Here is a 14,260-nt window from a genome sequence, read left to right as displayed (position 1 = left end):
CCGACCTTCTTGGAGTCCCTGGGAGGGGACCTGGATAGTGCTCCAACTGGGGACAACAGTGTTCTACTGGGGGACTTTAATGCCCATGTGGACAACGACAGTGAGACTATATATATATATATATATATACACTGTATGTCAATATTTTACATAGCATTCTTACTGCATATATTTCCATATATAATACTGTATTTTTAATACAGAAAGATATTCATCGTAAGGTGGAACTATTGAATATTGGATAAGGGGTAGAATTTCAAAAGTTTTGCTGCCCTTTTTCAGGGATGTTAATTAAATATGAGGTATGTGCATATGTGTCTATGTTTATGAGTGCGTGAGTATACTTAAATATAGATGATCTATTTTCTCTAAATAGTTTTTTCATAAGCTATGATTTATTTATAATACCATCAAAGGGTGTGTGTGTATATATATATATATGGATTTGTATGTGTATTTATGTGATTGTACACAGGTAATGTGCCATGTGTCTGAAATTAATTAATGAAAAATAAAAAACAATCTAGTTTGTTCTGATTGTTGATAACCTGTTTCATATGTGTTTATATTGTATTCATATTATTTTTCAACTTCATTCATTCATCTATTCATCTTTCTTTCTTTCTTTCTTTTTCTTGCCTTCGTTCCTTTCTTTCTTTATATTTCTTAAATGATATTCAAGTATCTTACACATCAATTAATAATACAGTCAGTGACTGGTAGAGGCTTGCTTTGTGGAAGATATAACCACAAATGCAAATTATTCTTATTCTTATTCTTATATCTATTTTTTTAAACGAGATTACAGTGGTGGATTGACAGCGGTGAGTCATACTCTCGCGAGATTTCCAGATCTCAAGCAGCAGTGTTGTTGCTGGTTTGGCGGTTTCCATCGTCGGTTCGGTGGTCCTCCTTCTCCTCCTCCCGTTCTTCCCCATACTCTTTCTCATTCAGTTGTTAGACTCCCCCGGAGCAGGTAAGCAGTCGCTGAATTTACCATAACAATCGTTTCACGGCCATTAAATGTCGAACTAACCGCGTCCCAGAGCTGTGTGTCTGCACCGACAGTTGAGCGCGTATCGTTAGCTGACTGCCGCAGCCAGTTCTCGTTAAGTTCCTATAAAGTTGACGAGAAGTGACTCCTCAACGTTTAGACGTCATTGAAACCACGTTGTTAACGTCTGTCCAGGACAAACGTGTCGTAACACCGTTCACATGAAGAGTCTTGTTCAGAAGTCATAAAGCATAGCGTGTTTGTTTCCCTTCAGTTTCCTGTTGGGTGTCCAAGATGTCGAAAAGGAAAAGCAGTTCTGCCAGTGAGAAGGCCAGCAAACGAAGGAGACCTGAAGAGGAGGACGAAGAAGAGGAGGAAGAGGATGGTGAACGTCCTGTCAACGACCAGGAACACCCTCTTTTGAATAACCAGGTGCGTCCTGTGCTCACATGTACTGTTCTCCCTACTGAACCACTTCCTGTTGCTATCAAGCGAATAAGCAGTTCATTTTAAGTTTCTGCATGAACATCAAGTTGGAAATGTTTTTCTTTTTCTTCACTCCAACCGCTGTGTTGAATTCATGTGAATCGTGGTGCAGAGACGGTCATAAATCCCTTGTGTTTAGTTGCAGAGTACAAGGGATGTGGTGAGCGACGCAGGGATTGTGGAAAGCATCACACTGAAAAACTTCATGTGCCACTCGCTCCTCGGACCCTTTACCTTTGGCCCCAATGTCAACTTTGTCGTCGGAAACAATGGAAGTAAGTGGGACATTGTCTGAGTATTTGAGAGAAAGACGATTACCTTGGCGTGAGAGCAATAATATTGTTCAATCTCAGAAACAACTTTCATTTGATATTTGAACTTTGTTGACGAAACAATAGTTTTACATCGAGATCTTTGCAGCACTGTTGTATAAGTGTAACGACCTGAATCTCTCATCACACACGTAACACTGCGTTTAATGTGTTTTTACAATAGCATCCACGTGTGAAACCTTCTTTTTTGTGTGTTCCAGGTGGAAAAAGTGCAGTTTTGACAGCTCTCATCGTTGCCTTGGGTGGAAATGCACATGCCACAAACAGGGGCTTATCTCTGAAGGGTTTTGTGAAAGAAGGAGAAGGGTAAACATACCTCCATCACGTGATGTACTTTATTTTGCGACCGCTGCTTATTCCTTTTGTCTTTAATTGCCCCTTTAAAATCACTGCGATTTGCTCAACTGTGCTTTAAACAGGAAATAATGGATTTTTATTTAAAGTCAGTTCAGATGTAATTTAGGTGAGACATTTTAAACCTATTCCTATCTTGTTGGAGCTGACAGATGTTGGTGTGTGAACTCAAAACCATAACTGCTTGGCAATTTTCTGATATCTGAAAAATAAAAATTGTCGAGATGCACCGATACCAGTATCGTTCCGATACCAGGCAAGAGTACTCGTACTCGTACCCATAGAACTGCTACTGATACCACAACACCCGATACCACTTTACGGCAGTGCGTGGTTTTCGGCACTTCACTGCAAAGCGCGGCGGCCAGTGAGGAGCCTAGCTCGCTCAAAGATGTTCCACCGAGCGCACCCCCACCCCGAGCGGCCCGCCACTCCTAAATGAATGTAGAGGAAACCTTGTGGTTTCAGACAAAGTTTTATTGAAAGCACTTTTGTTAAATGTTAGTTCTCAGTTCATGACAAACTGTTAACCCTTCCTGCTCCGGTCTCCAGACCGTGGTCGGAAGACGCAGGGGAGACAACTTCTACTGCAGGCCGAAGCTGTCCTCAGCTTCAGGGTGAACTCCCTGGCCTCACAGCCGGAGGAAAGCAGGACTGGAACTCAGTTTCTGAGAGGAACACCTGTTGGCCTCTTACTTTTATGTACAGCTCATCTACGCTCGCTCCCTCACGCACACTGGTCAAGCGAGCAATGCGCCTGTTAAAGTGGACACACACTCACACACACACAGACAGGTTTTGAATGTCAGTACATCACAATATAGGAATGTTGTTGAACTAACATCTGTGGAAAAAAATTAATGTGCGTATTGGTCTAAGTACTCGGTATCGGGGAGTACTCAAATGCAAGTACTCATACACTACTCGTTTTGGAAAAAAGTGGTATCGGTGCATCCCTAAAAAATAGAAAAACAAACTACCTATACCAGACAAGATTCACCAGCATGTTACTCATTTATATTGTGAGCTGATGGAAAACACATATTAATATTGAAAATTGCCTGTTATTGAAAGATGGAAGTTATCAAAACCCATCATTGCACATCTCGTAATTATTCTACAGCCAAATAACACAAAATATTGTCACTCAACTGAGTCATAAAATGATTTAGATCCTGGGACAGTCAGATATTTAGACTTTCTATGTACATCTATGTACAATGTGGATGTGGTGTGTGTTTAATTATTTGTTTAAATTCTACCCACTCATTAGATTTGTTGTCTGGTTGTGTTTCATTAGTTCAGCAGACGTTTCCATCACTCTCCGTAACATTGGAAGGGATGCGTACAAACCTGACGTGTATGGTTCGGCTGTCACCGTGGACATGAGGATAACCCGTGACGGGTTGAGAACCTACAAACTGAGGAGCAAATCGGGTACAAGCTCAACGAGCCATACGTGACTCTTTTTCCTTCCTTTAAAAAAAACCCAAAACATTTTGAGAGTTTTTCTAAAATCAAGATGTTTCTAACTCACCTTTTTTCTTCTCTTACAGGCCAAGTTGTCTCCACCAAAAAAGAGGAGTTGCTTTCCATCTTGGATAATTATAATATTCAAGTATGAGATGTTTGTTTTAAGCAGTGCAGATCATTGTGAAACCAGTTTCAGTGTCACATGATCCATACAGTGGGTTGATTGCCACAGAATACAATTGTGTTGCAGTAACTTATTATTCAGTTTTTTCTTCACAGGTCAACAATCCCGTGTCGGTTCTCACTCAGGAGATGAGTAAATACTTCCTGCATTCAAAAGGAGAAGGGGACAAGTATAAGGTTTGTTTACAGATTGTACATGATTTAAACAAGTGCAACTGTTGGACAAATAGCTCATCACATAAAAGTATAACAATTCCCAGTTGTACCACTTAGAATTAGTGAGCAGGCTTGTTTATAGCTGCTTGTAGATGAATTTGACATATTTCGGTCCAGTTCCTGGTCTCGGTGTTCTGCTGTGTCGACTGATCTTACGAAAATAGTTACTTTTATGAATAAAATGTAGTTATTTTCGCTTTTTGTAATTTCTATACTGATCAGTGTGATCCCACGGCTGGTATTCGACCCTGTGGAGGGCTTGTTTCAGCTCTGGAGACACTGTGTTTAACAAGCTTGCTCTAATACCTCCATGAAGAATACATTCTTAATTTACAGTAAAATTGATCTCCAAGGCGAAGACATAATCATGGCAAATTGGAGTCTTCTAACCATTGTCACATTCGTTGGTATTGTTATCTGGTACTTGATGGTCAATCAGTCTCAGCCATATTTTTAGTGATAACTCTTGAATGTTTGCTACGATTCCAACACTAAAGCAGATAACGCCTTTGTTGAAATTGTTAAAAGTACTGTAAAAATGTTTGATTAAAATCCTTTTTTGTATTTTCTATCAGTTTTTCATGAAAGCCACACAACTGGAACAGATGAAAGAGGACTTTGTCTACATTAAAACCACCAAGCATGTCACGGAGGACAAAGTTGGCCAACACAACGAGGTAATTTCACTGAAACTGTCAAACTTTATTTATCATCTCATGGAGAGCAGCTTTCACCTGCTCACCAGAAATTGAGATAAAAAAAAAATTAAGATGTGTATTAATGTCACTGTTGCAGTGCTTGAAAGAGCTTAAACGTAAGTCCCAGGAGAAAGAGGACCAGTACAAGAGCTTGGCGTCGCTGGATGATTTACGCTCCAAATTGGAAGAGTTACAGAAACAGATGGCGTGGGCTTTGGTGAGTTTGGATTCCACCACTCATAAAATGGTAATTGGTGTATTACCGTAATTTCCACACTATTGAGCACACCTCAATATAAGCCACACCCACCAAATTTAAAAAGGAAAAAAGCAATTGCACATATTTATGACGCACGTTTCTATAAGCCACAGTTGTAACGATGCGCATATTTTCATCAATTCCCACAAATCTGTTTTTCAGAGTGTGGGAAATACTTGTACACTGTGTGTGTGTGCGTGTGTGTGTGTGCGTGTGTGTGTGTGTGTCTGTGTGTGTGTGTGTGTGTGTGCGTGTGCGTGCGCGTGCGCGTGCCTGCCGTCTGTAAATCTACATTTAACGTTTTTTTGGAATTTATTTATTTTTAAGAAAAAACAAGTTTTAAACTCAGCTTCTGTGGCGGGGTGGCGGACGGGAGAGGAAAGTACAACAAAAAAACAAAAACACAGGGTTTTTATCTCTGTTGATGAAGTATTTTATCGTTCATTTGCTGATTGCGATTCTGAGGAGGAAGATTGTCCTTCCACAGAGCAGCAGCGGTTCAGAGTTGCGTGATGCACCTGAACGCATCACTCAGGGCTGTCGGCTCCTGTAGTTATAAGACCGTACCACATAAAGCACAGATCTGATGAATTTATTGTGAGTGCGTTTCATTTTCCGGTAACTCAACCGAACAAATGAAAACAGTTTAATTGGTCCACTGTGACCTGTTCAGCAATTTTATTGGTCTGAAGTGACGAGGCTAAATGTATGGGCGGCATGAAGCTCGTTAACCAGTAAAAAAATCCATAAATTAACCGCGTCATTGTTTATCCCACAGGGTGTGGGGAAAAAATTTTGAGGGTTCTAGTGTGGAAATCACGGTTGTGTGATAATAGCTTGAAGAATAACACTTCTGAATGGCTTCCTAACCGCAAGTCTGGGTAACAAATGTTGCAGGTGAATGAAATGGAGAAGGACTTGGAGCCGTTGAAGCAGGAGCTGGAAGGCAACAAACGTTCCACAGAGAAATATGATGAGAAAGTCCAGGAATGGAAGGTAGTTTATTTGGTCTTATTTCAACAAAATCGCCATTAAACCAGACCCTGTCGGTGATTTGTGTGAACTTTAATGTTATATTCTACATGTATAAACCAGAGCTATACAACATTAATAGAAGTATCATTATTGTTTCCTAACCTTATTTCAATTACAGTGATACTGCACCATTCAATGCACAGATTTAATAATAAATCTTTGCTCATCAAATTAATTCCGCTGCTTCTTTATGTTGCTCACACCCGCAATTAGCTTTAGCTGACATACGGCCATTGAGTTTTCTTTAACATTTAAAAATCATGCTTCTCTAATCTGCTTTTGCATTATTGTGTAGAATAAGGTCGAGGAGGCTGAGAAGAGGTACAAGCAGATCCAGGAAAAGTTGGAGGATATCACACAGCAGGTCCAGGAGCTGCAGCCCAAATGTGCCGAGCTGAAAGCTGAAGCCCACAAGTGGAACACGCTCATCAAGACCAGCGAGGTCAGAGTTCAGAAAGTGTATTAACTACTCTGTAAAGTAGCTTTCTTTCATGGGCCTCATGAAATTCTATACTGTAATACACAAAAAAAACTGTGCAACATCCTACCTTGTCTGTAATAATGGTGTGCAAGCAAAATTCCCCAATGTTTTCCTCCTTCATTTATGTCTTCGCTCCAGGTCACTGCACATAGATGCAAAACTAACTTGAGAGATTTGGAAAAAGACAAAGCCCAGCTGTCTTCACGGATAAAAGATCTGAAGCTATGGTACAATGCTCGTGCTTTCATATCTCCTGTATTTAGTTAGTCCTCCTTGAGCTTTTTGTCATCTTCATCTGTTTCACTCGTGCCTTCCTTGTAGCATCAGTCAGACATCTGGAGCCGAGAGCCAGGCTAGAGCCAAGCGTATCGAGCAGATTCAGACCAACCTGGAAAACCTGAGACATCAGATCTCCACTCTCGGACAGCAGATTGATCAGTATGAACTTGCCAGCAGTCGTGCCAAAGAAGAGCAAGGCAAGATGAGGTAAGGAAGTGAAAGTCTTGCAGCAAAGTGGAAATAATTAACACAATTCTGACCGAAAAGAAAGTGCTTTTGTCTATCTGCCTAATGAGGAAACACTGATGCGTAGTTACATTTTGAATGTCATCATTAAGTGTTGGGTCGCCTCGACTTACAGTCCGGCATAAAGAGACGGTGGAATGTTGAAACTACTCCAGCAGTGAAACCGCTAAAACGATAGATCCTTTTGAAACGTCTTCTTTCGTCTTTTCTTTCAGGAAGGAACAGGAAGGACTGATTAGGGCGATCGAAGCCAACAAAAGGAACTTGCAGATTATGGAGAGCAGTCGCTCCAATCGACTGCGACGTTTTGGAGAGCACATGCCTGCACTGCTCAATGCGGTGGAGGAGGCATACAGAAAAGGCCAGTTCAAACAGAAACCGCGAGGACCTTTAGGTAAGAGTTGTTAGCCAGTCGTACACTGGCAATAAAGTCTGAAGCATTCGATTGTCCTTCTGTCTAACTTAAACATGAGGAATCGCTTTACGTCACCATGTACTTTACTTCAATTTACAAGTTGTATATCTCATACAAGGTGTTCTTTCTTCAAGTGAAAGTGTAATCTTACATTTATATCTGAGGATTGGTCATCTGTTCTTACGTGAAGTGACCTGTGATCCACTTTTATGCTACTTGAGGGCAGATGGCAGACAGCGTGTGTGGCGTCGTGTGGGTGAGCAGTTTGCTGATGTCAATGTTGTGGATGGAGTGGCCCATGGTGGTGGTGGGGTTATGGTATGTGCAGGCGTATGTTATGGACAACCAACACAGGAGTGGACCAACATTTCACAGGCCACAATCAACAACAAGATCAACTCTATGTGAAGGAGATGTGTTGCACTGCGTGAGGCAAATGGTGGTCACACTCCATGGGGGGGGGGTCATTATGACTGACTGACCCCAATAAAGCAAAGCTGCACAATTCATAGTGGCCTTTTATTGTGGCCACCCTAAGACACACCTGTGCAATATTCATGCTGTCTCATCAGCATCTTGATATGCCACACCTGTGAGGTGGGGTGGATTATCGCAGCAAAGGAGAAGCGCTCACTAACACAGATTTAGACAAATCTGTCAACAATATTTGAGAGAAATAGGTCTTTTGCATACATAGAAAAAGTCTGAGCTCTTTGAGTTCAGCTCATGGAAAATGGGAGCAAAAACAAAAGTGTTGCGTTTATATTTTTGTTCAGTGTATTTTCTAAGCTCTGGACTTGAGGCGCTCTCACGTTTCTTCTCTGATTTCTTTCCCATGTGGAGGTTACCTCATCAGCCTGAAAGACCCCGAGCTGGCCCTGGCAGTCGAAGTGTGTCTGAAAGGTCAGCTGCAGGCCTTCACTTGTGACAACTACGACGACGAGAAGGTGCTGCAGGGTCTCATGTCCAAAGTGTTCCCAGTCGGCCGCAGGCCTGTCATCATCACCAGCCACTTCCTCCCACATGTCCACGACACAAGAAAGAAGTGAGGACAGCCACGGCTTCAACAACAAATTCAAACCTTTTTATTAGTAATCAATACTTGTATTAGTCCCCAAATCCTAAAATGATTCTGTTAATGTAATTATCTTTGTTTGTTTGTGTGTTTCAGGGCTGTGAATCATCCAAAATACCCCTCCATGCTTCAAGCGCTAGAAATTGAGGACCCTGTTGTGGCCAACTGCCTGATCGATCAAAAGGGTATCGAGAGCATTTTGCTAATCAAGGTAAAAAAACGGTTTCCACACGGGAAAAGAGCCACTGTCACAAAGCAGAAATCAGTCTTTTCTACAGGATGAAATGGTTTACTGTGACGCCCTGTGGCTGTATTATTACAAAACACCTGTCATGTTTAACCAACTATACACACCGTGACTTTAAAATGTATTGAACACAAGTAATGAAATGACGAAACTCGTGTTTGTAGAATCGCACAGAGGCCCGTGGAGTGATGCAGGGACCAAATCCTCCCAGGAACTGCTTCCAGGCCTACTCCAAGGAAGGAGATCAGATTTATACCAACCGTAATTACACTGCTGATCAAACCAGAGCCAACTACCTCTCGGGAGACGTGGAAGAAGAGATCAGGTGTGTGTGTGAATCTGTACGATCGCCGTTAGGCTCCTGGTTAATGTATGTGAGCCGCTGCCGCAACGTGTGCTGATGTTTATCTCTTGTTTCAGGCACCTGCAGAGGGAGATGGAGAATCAGGAAGCTCAGGCAAATCGCTTCCAGCAACAGATGAACAGGTTGAACGACAACATCAAACAGAATGAAGCGCTCCTGAGAAACTCCCACGTAGAGCAAAAGACCACCAATGTAACTGTTTTTTTCCTTGTGAAAGATAAATGTATTGAAATATAATGATTTTGATTGGAGCTTTAAGTGTTGATCTGACAAACAGTGAAACGAGTAGCTTATGAAAAAGATGTTTATTCAATTGCGATAAGTAAATATGATTCATCAATTTGAATTATACATTTTAAAATGACCTATATTTCGTCAGGATTTAAAATTTTAATGAAATTTAAGAAGAAAAAAAGTCCTTGCATTGTAAAACTTTTTATTTCTACTGCTACATTGAAAATGGATTATGACTTGAAATAACTTTGCTCATCTTTTTTGTGTGTTCTTTTTATTTATTATTTATTTTCTTTTAGAACAAAGCCACAAAGTTGGAGCTTGAGCTGACAGACCTCCAGAATGTGGAAGAGCCTCAGTCGGAGGACCTCAGGCCTTTGGTTTGTACACGTCACCCTGGCGTGCTTTACTCTTCTCGCCGCTGAAATGACGACTTCCAAAGTCAGAAAGTATACTTCCTGCTATTTACCGTGTTCCCTCGTTCACAACAGGAGGAAGATCTCCAGGAGATTGTCACCAAGATCGCGTCCAAGCGGGCTGAACTTGATGAGGCTCATGCCAAGATGGCCGACCTCAACGTCTCCTATGAAAAGGCAGATCAGGAGTACAAGCAGCACAAAGAGCAAATCAGCACCATCGCAGTGGAAGCGGATTCGGTCAAGGTAAGAAGGAAGTGCACCTCTTAGTTCATGTTTCTTTCAAATCATAATTTATAGCTATATTGCTTTTATTTTGCTGCGTTTCAGTGACTGCAGATTCTTTCCAAGGCAAAGACGGGATGCCACATTATTATCAAACTTGAGATCATTTCCTCTATAAATCATACTAAAGAGAAATATTCAGTAAAATCCAGTCTTGAAGTAAATTGCCAGACTCAAATATTCCTGAAGAATCAATTTGTTTTGCCTGAAAGTTGATGTCTGTTGTGTTTATTTAACAAAGGTCCAGCTTGTTGACATGGCCTCCCCCTTCCTCTAACATTCTCACCTTCTGTTTCTTTCATTTGCTTTGTCTCATGACAGGACGATCTGAGTAAAGCTGACCAGGACGTGATGAAGTGCGAACATCACAAGAAACACTACGACGAGAAACGTACTGGCCATCTCCGTGGTATTCAAACTCTTGAAGGCGAACTGAAGAAGAAGGAGGAGGAACTTCAGGTACTTTAAGATGGAGGTGGTACTCCAGCATGTTTTTTATGTCTTCTTGCTCCAGAATGCTCAGAGGGCTCGATGATGAGCCACTCTGGAATTTTATTCAGTCCGTTTCCGTTTTGCTGCTTTCTGCTTTGCATAAATTCGCATTTTAATATTCAAATACAATCTGTGGTCTTTCTGCTCATGTCGCAGACCTAAACTTTAAGTATGTGGTAAATCTACAAACTTAGGATTTATTCCGTTGGCTCAGTTTTTAAATTTAAAGTTGCGTTAGGAATAACTGACTCGTCCTTGGGATTCAGGCGTCGATAGGCAAGGCCACAGAGATCTGTCCGGAGAGAGTCGCTGTCCGCCGCTCGGCTCGGAGTCTGGACAGCGAGATCAGCCGTCTCAAGGTCAAGATCTCCACCCAGCAGGAGCAGCAGGGAGACCCGGTGGAGGTGCTCAGGTGTGTGACGTCACTCTTACAGTTCGCAGAAATAATGTACCACATTGGAGTCTTTGGATTTATCTCAGGAGACCGTTGCAGTTCCACCACGACCACAATCAACCGACTCTTGTGTCTTTTCCCCTCCGTCTCTTTTGCACATGTAGGCAGTACCACGAGGCGCTGGAGAGCTACAGGAACATGGCGCAGCAAATGAAGAATCTGAACAGCTTCATCAAAAGTCTGGACAAGGTTATGAACGAGAGACTTCAGGTTTACTCTGAACTCCGGAGGCAAGTTGTGAATTTACAAATCACTGTATTGTTGTGTTTGCTTGACGTCGACGTTACGGGCAAATGGGCAAAAGTTACTGAAAATGGTGTACAGTGTTTTGTATTTTAGTGGGAAAAGACATGAGTATTTGATGCTTATGGCATGAATACGGTCTCCTTTCAAAGCAATGTGAATGTGAGCCCATAGCTTCCTTCTAAAAGTCATGCATTGTTGTTTTCTTGCAGGTTTCTCTCGGCCCGCTGCAAATATTACTTTGATAGCATGCTAGCTCAGAGAGGCTACAGCGGAAACATGACTTTTGACCACAAGAATGAGACTCTGTCCATCTCGGTAAGAAGCACATCTCAGTCAACATAGGTTTTATATTTATTTTTTCAATCTACAATGTGGCAGGCAGAGCAACAGTTCACGCAGTGTCCTCCTCCCTGCCTGTCCTCATCCACTCCGCTTGTTTTACTGCCCCCTACAGGTGCAGCCAGGCCAAGGAAACAAGGCTGACCTGAGCGACATGCACTCCTTGTCAGGAGGCGAGCGCTCCTTCTCCACCGTCTGTTTCGTTCTCTCTCTTTGGGCCATCACGGAGGCGCCTTTCCGCTGCCTCGACGAGTTTGACGTTTACATGGTAATAAAAGAGTTTTCATTGAGATTTGAAGTGTTTTCACGACGAGTGCTTTACAAAATCCCAAAAAATAACACCCGAGATTGTCAGCAGTAGAAACAACAAGTGGAAGGGTATTAGGGCCACTGAAGAAAAAGGTTAGGAGGAGGAATTAAAAGAAATAGATAAATAAAAAAAAGCCTCATTCACTTCAGAAAAGTCGAAAATCAAAGTCAAGATTTTTGTTTTTTTAACACAAACTGGAAATGTTCTTTTCCTCTCATCCATCCACATGCCAGCACATGTGACTGCTTCACCAAAATGCATTGCAGACAGTTTAATGAAGTGACATGATGCTTCAGAACAGGCTTTAGTTCATAAACAGTTCAGTTATCATCAGTATGAGACTGTGAAGAGACACTGCAGCCTGCAGCTCTCCGTCCACTATGAAGGACAAAGCCCCTGATCCCCGCGTGATTCTAAAATTTATTATTGTTAAACAAGGAAATCCTGTGTAAAATGATATGTCTATAAGCAATACGGTACCCTATATAATCAGAATTATGTGATTTATTGTGATTATTTCGGCGTCCACGGGCAAATAATGAGGACAGACATCTCCAGTTTGTATTTTAAAAATCTTGAAAAATCTTTTCGACTTTTATCTGAAGTGCATGAAGATTTATTTTTATTTTTTGTTACGCCAATATATTTTTTTCTTCAGTGGCCCTAAAAAAATCTCAACTTTAATTTTTGATATTTTTTGGGAAGTACATGAGGTTTTTGTTTTTTTCAGTCTCTGAATTAGTTGATTTTTTTCAGTGGCCTTAACACTCTTCCGTACTCTTTGAGATGCTGGATTGAGTTCGACGAAGCTCCACGTGCAGCTTGGTGTGTGCAAAGTGACGTGAAGCTCCCAAAGCTCAGTGTGTTTTGATCTGTGTGGTCAGGACATGGTGAACAGGAGGATCTCCATGGACATGATGCTGAAGGTGGCTGCTGGTCAGCGCTACAGGCAGTTTGTGTTCCTCACGCCACAGAGCATGAGGTAAGCTCAACTTCTATACCCTTCAGAATTAAAACCTCTGCGACTGGGATCCATCGACTATGAAGGAGCCGTGATGGGCAACGCCACTCGGAAGTTTAAGGCGGCGATTCTTCAGTTTGCTGCGCAGACGTCTTCATCTCACCTCTTCTCTCCTCAGCTCGCTCCCAGAGAGCAGACTCATCCGCATCCTCCGACTCAAAGATCCCGACCGAAGCCAAAACAACTCGCAGCGAGACGAAGAGGAGCAGTAAATAAGCCGAGCTTGATTTAACCTGAAGGAGGGTAATTATTCTGTTCAGCAGCCAGATGTTAGTGAGCCCTTATAATTCTCAGGTTGTTTTCTATTTCGTTCAGTCACAGTTAATCAAACAAGAACATTTGTTGTTTTGTTTTTGTTTTATCCTTTAATGTAGAATTCGGGCAATAAAATGTTGTTAAACCTTATGTTATGGAGGTTCTGAACCTGAAAAAAAAGGATCTATATTTACCTGCTTTTCATTAAAACAAATTCATCCCGGTGAACTCTGAAGTTTTGGTCTTTTTTTGGTTTGGATATCCGAGATATGACTAGAATGACTAGATTAAGCCGGATGGAACCTTTGGAAAAATAAACTGTTTTGTCAAATATTCAACTTGATTTTATTTAGAATAAAAGTGCAGCAAAAAATGACTTCTAATTTTTATTTGCTGTCTTATTAAATGTATTACATGATCTGTGCCAAATGAGAGTCGGGAAACTTTGAACCCTTTCATGTGGACTGAATATTGTCGAAGGGCTCCTCCAGAGCACTTCACACTTGGCTCGGCTCTTTCCAGGAGGGATTCACACCTTTAAGAGCTCTTGGGCCAGCGAGTCGCACAACGAGACCGTCTTACTAATGCACATAACGGCTGTCGACCCGGCCTCCTGAGGAAGCCGGTGCCTTTCGTCTCGTCAGAGCTGCAACCAGCAGATAAAACACAAATCATGAAAGCTGTTCGACGCTCGTTAACCCGGAAAAAATCCATAAATTAACCGCGTCATTATGTAACCCACAGGCTTCAAAGTGTGTGGGGGGAAAATTAGCGGGTTATAGTCTGGAAATTATGGTAGTATGATAATAACTTGAAGAATAACTTGGTGTGGCCGCTTTTATTTGGGCCTCATCAGAGCTGGGCGAGACCCTATTGGACTGCAAGAGATCATTATTATTATTACACTTTCTTGTACTGCTGCATTTTTCACGGGCCGAAATGAGCTCAAACCTTCGTGAAACATTTTAAAGTTTATGTCACTGCCATGGGTCCGGCACAATGGCTCAATAGCGCCCCCTACATTGTTTTCACGTTTGCAACACCTTGGAGCAACACGAACACGTTTCACCG

At 41.8% G+C, this 14,260-nt stretch overlaps 1 protein-coding gene across 2 annotated transcripts; it reads left to right on the top strand.

Annotated features, from left to right (window-relative positions):
- Positions 1–847: 847 nt before the first annotated feature.
- On the top strand, positions 848–13,557 carry LOC308107813 (structural maintenance of chromosomes protein 6). Of its 2 annotated transcripts, none has more exons than XM_080460346.1 (27): positions 848–976; positions 1,269–1,426; positions 1,620–1,755; positions 2,013–2,118; positions 3,467–3,603; positions 3,723–3,784; positions 3,919–3,999; positions 4,614–4,715; positions 4,834–4,953; positions 5,893–5,991; positions 6,326–6,472; positions 6,650–6,738; positions 6,833–6,997; positions 7,252–7,430; positions 8,295–8,496; positions 8,623–8,737; positions 8,938–9,098; positions 9,194–9,329; positions 9,671–9,751; positions 9,863–10,033; positions 10,394–10,531; positions 10,831–10,976; positions 11,123–11,248; positions 11,474–11,579; positions 11,719–11,871; positions 12,798–12,895; positions 13,053–13,557. In XM_080460346.1, the coding sequence occupies exons 2-27, from the start codon at positions 1,289–1,291 to the stop codon at positions 13,144–13,146; spliced, it is 3,288 nt and encodes a 1,095-aa protein (XP_080316472.1). In that variant the 5' UTR covers positions 848–976; positions 1,269–1,288; the 3' UTR covers positions 13,147–13,557. The 2 variants fall into 2 exon arrangements, with proteins under 2 accessions (XP_080316472.1, XP_080316473.1); XM_080460347.1 differs by having other exon boundaries at positions 864–976; positions 1,626–1,755.
- The last annotated feature ends 703 nt before the right edge of the window (positions 13,558–14,260 follow it).

Source organism: Lipophrys pholis (assembly GCF_963383615.2).
Source record: "Lipophrys pholis genome assembly, chromosome: 3".
In the NCBI taxonomy this organism is placed as follows: domain Eukaryota; kingdom Metazoa; phylum Chordata; class Actinopteri; order Blenniiformes; family Blenniidae; genus Lipophrys; species Lipophrys pholis.
This window is presented reverse-complemented; position numbering and strand designations above follow the sequence as displayed.

Bases quoted from the DNA above. Each gene is read 5' to 3' on its own strand.
- LOC308107813 (XM_080460346.1), top strand. From the start codon at position 1,289: ATGTCGAAAAGGAAAAGCAGTTCTGCCAGTGAGAAGGCCAGCAAACGA. The intron at 3,785-3,918 runs GTATGAGATGTT...TTTTCTTCACAG, and splicing joins TGGATAATTATAATATTCAA to GTCAACAATCCCGTGTCGGT. The intron at 4,716-4,833 runs GTAATTTCACTG...TCACTGTTGCAG, and splicing joins AAGTTGGCCAACACAACGAG to TGCTTGAAAGAGCTTAAACG.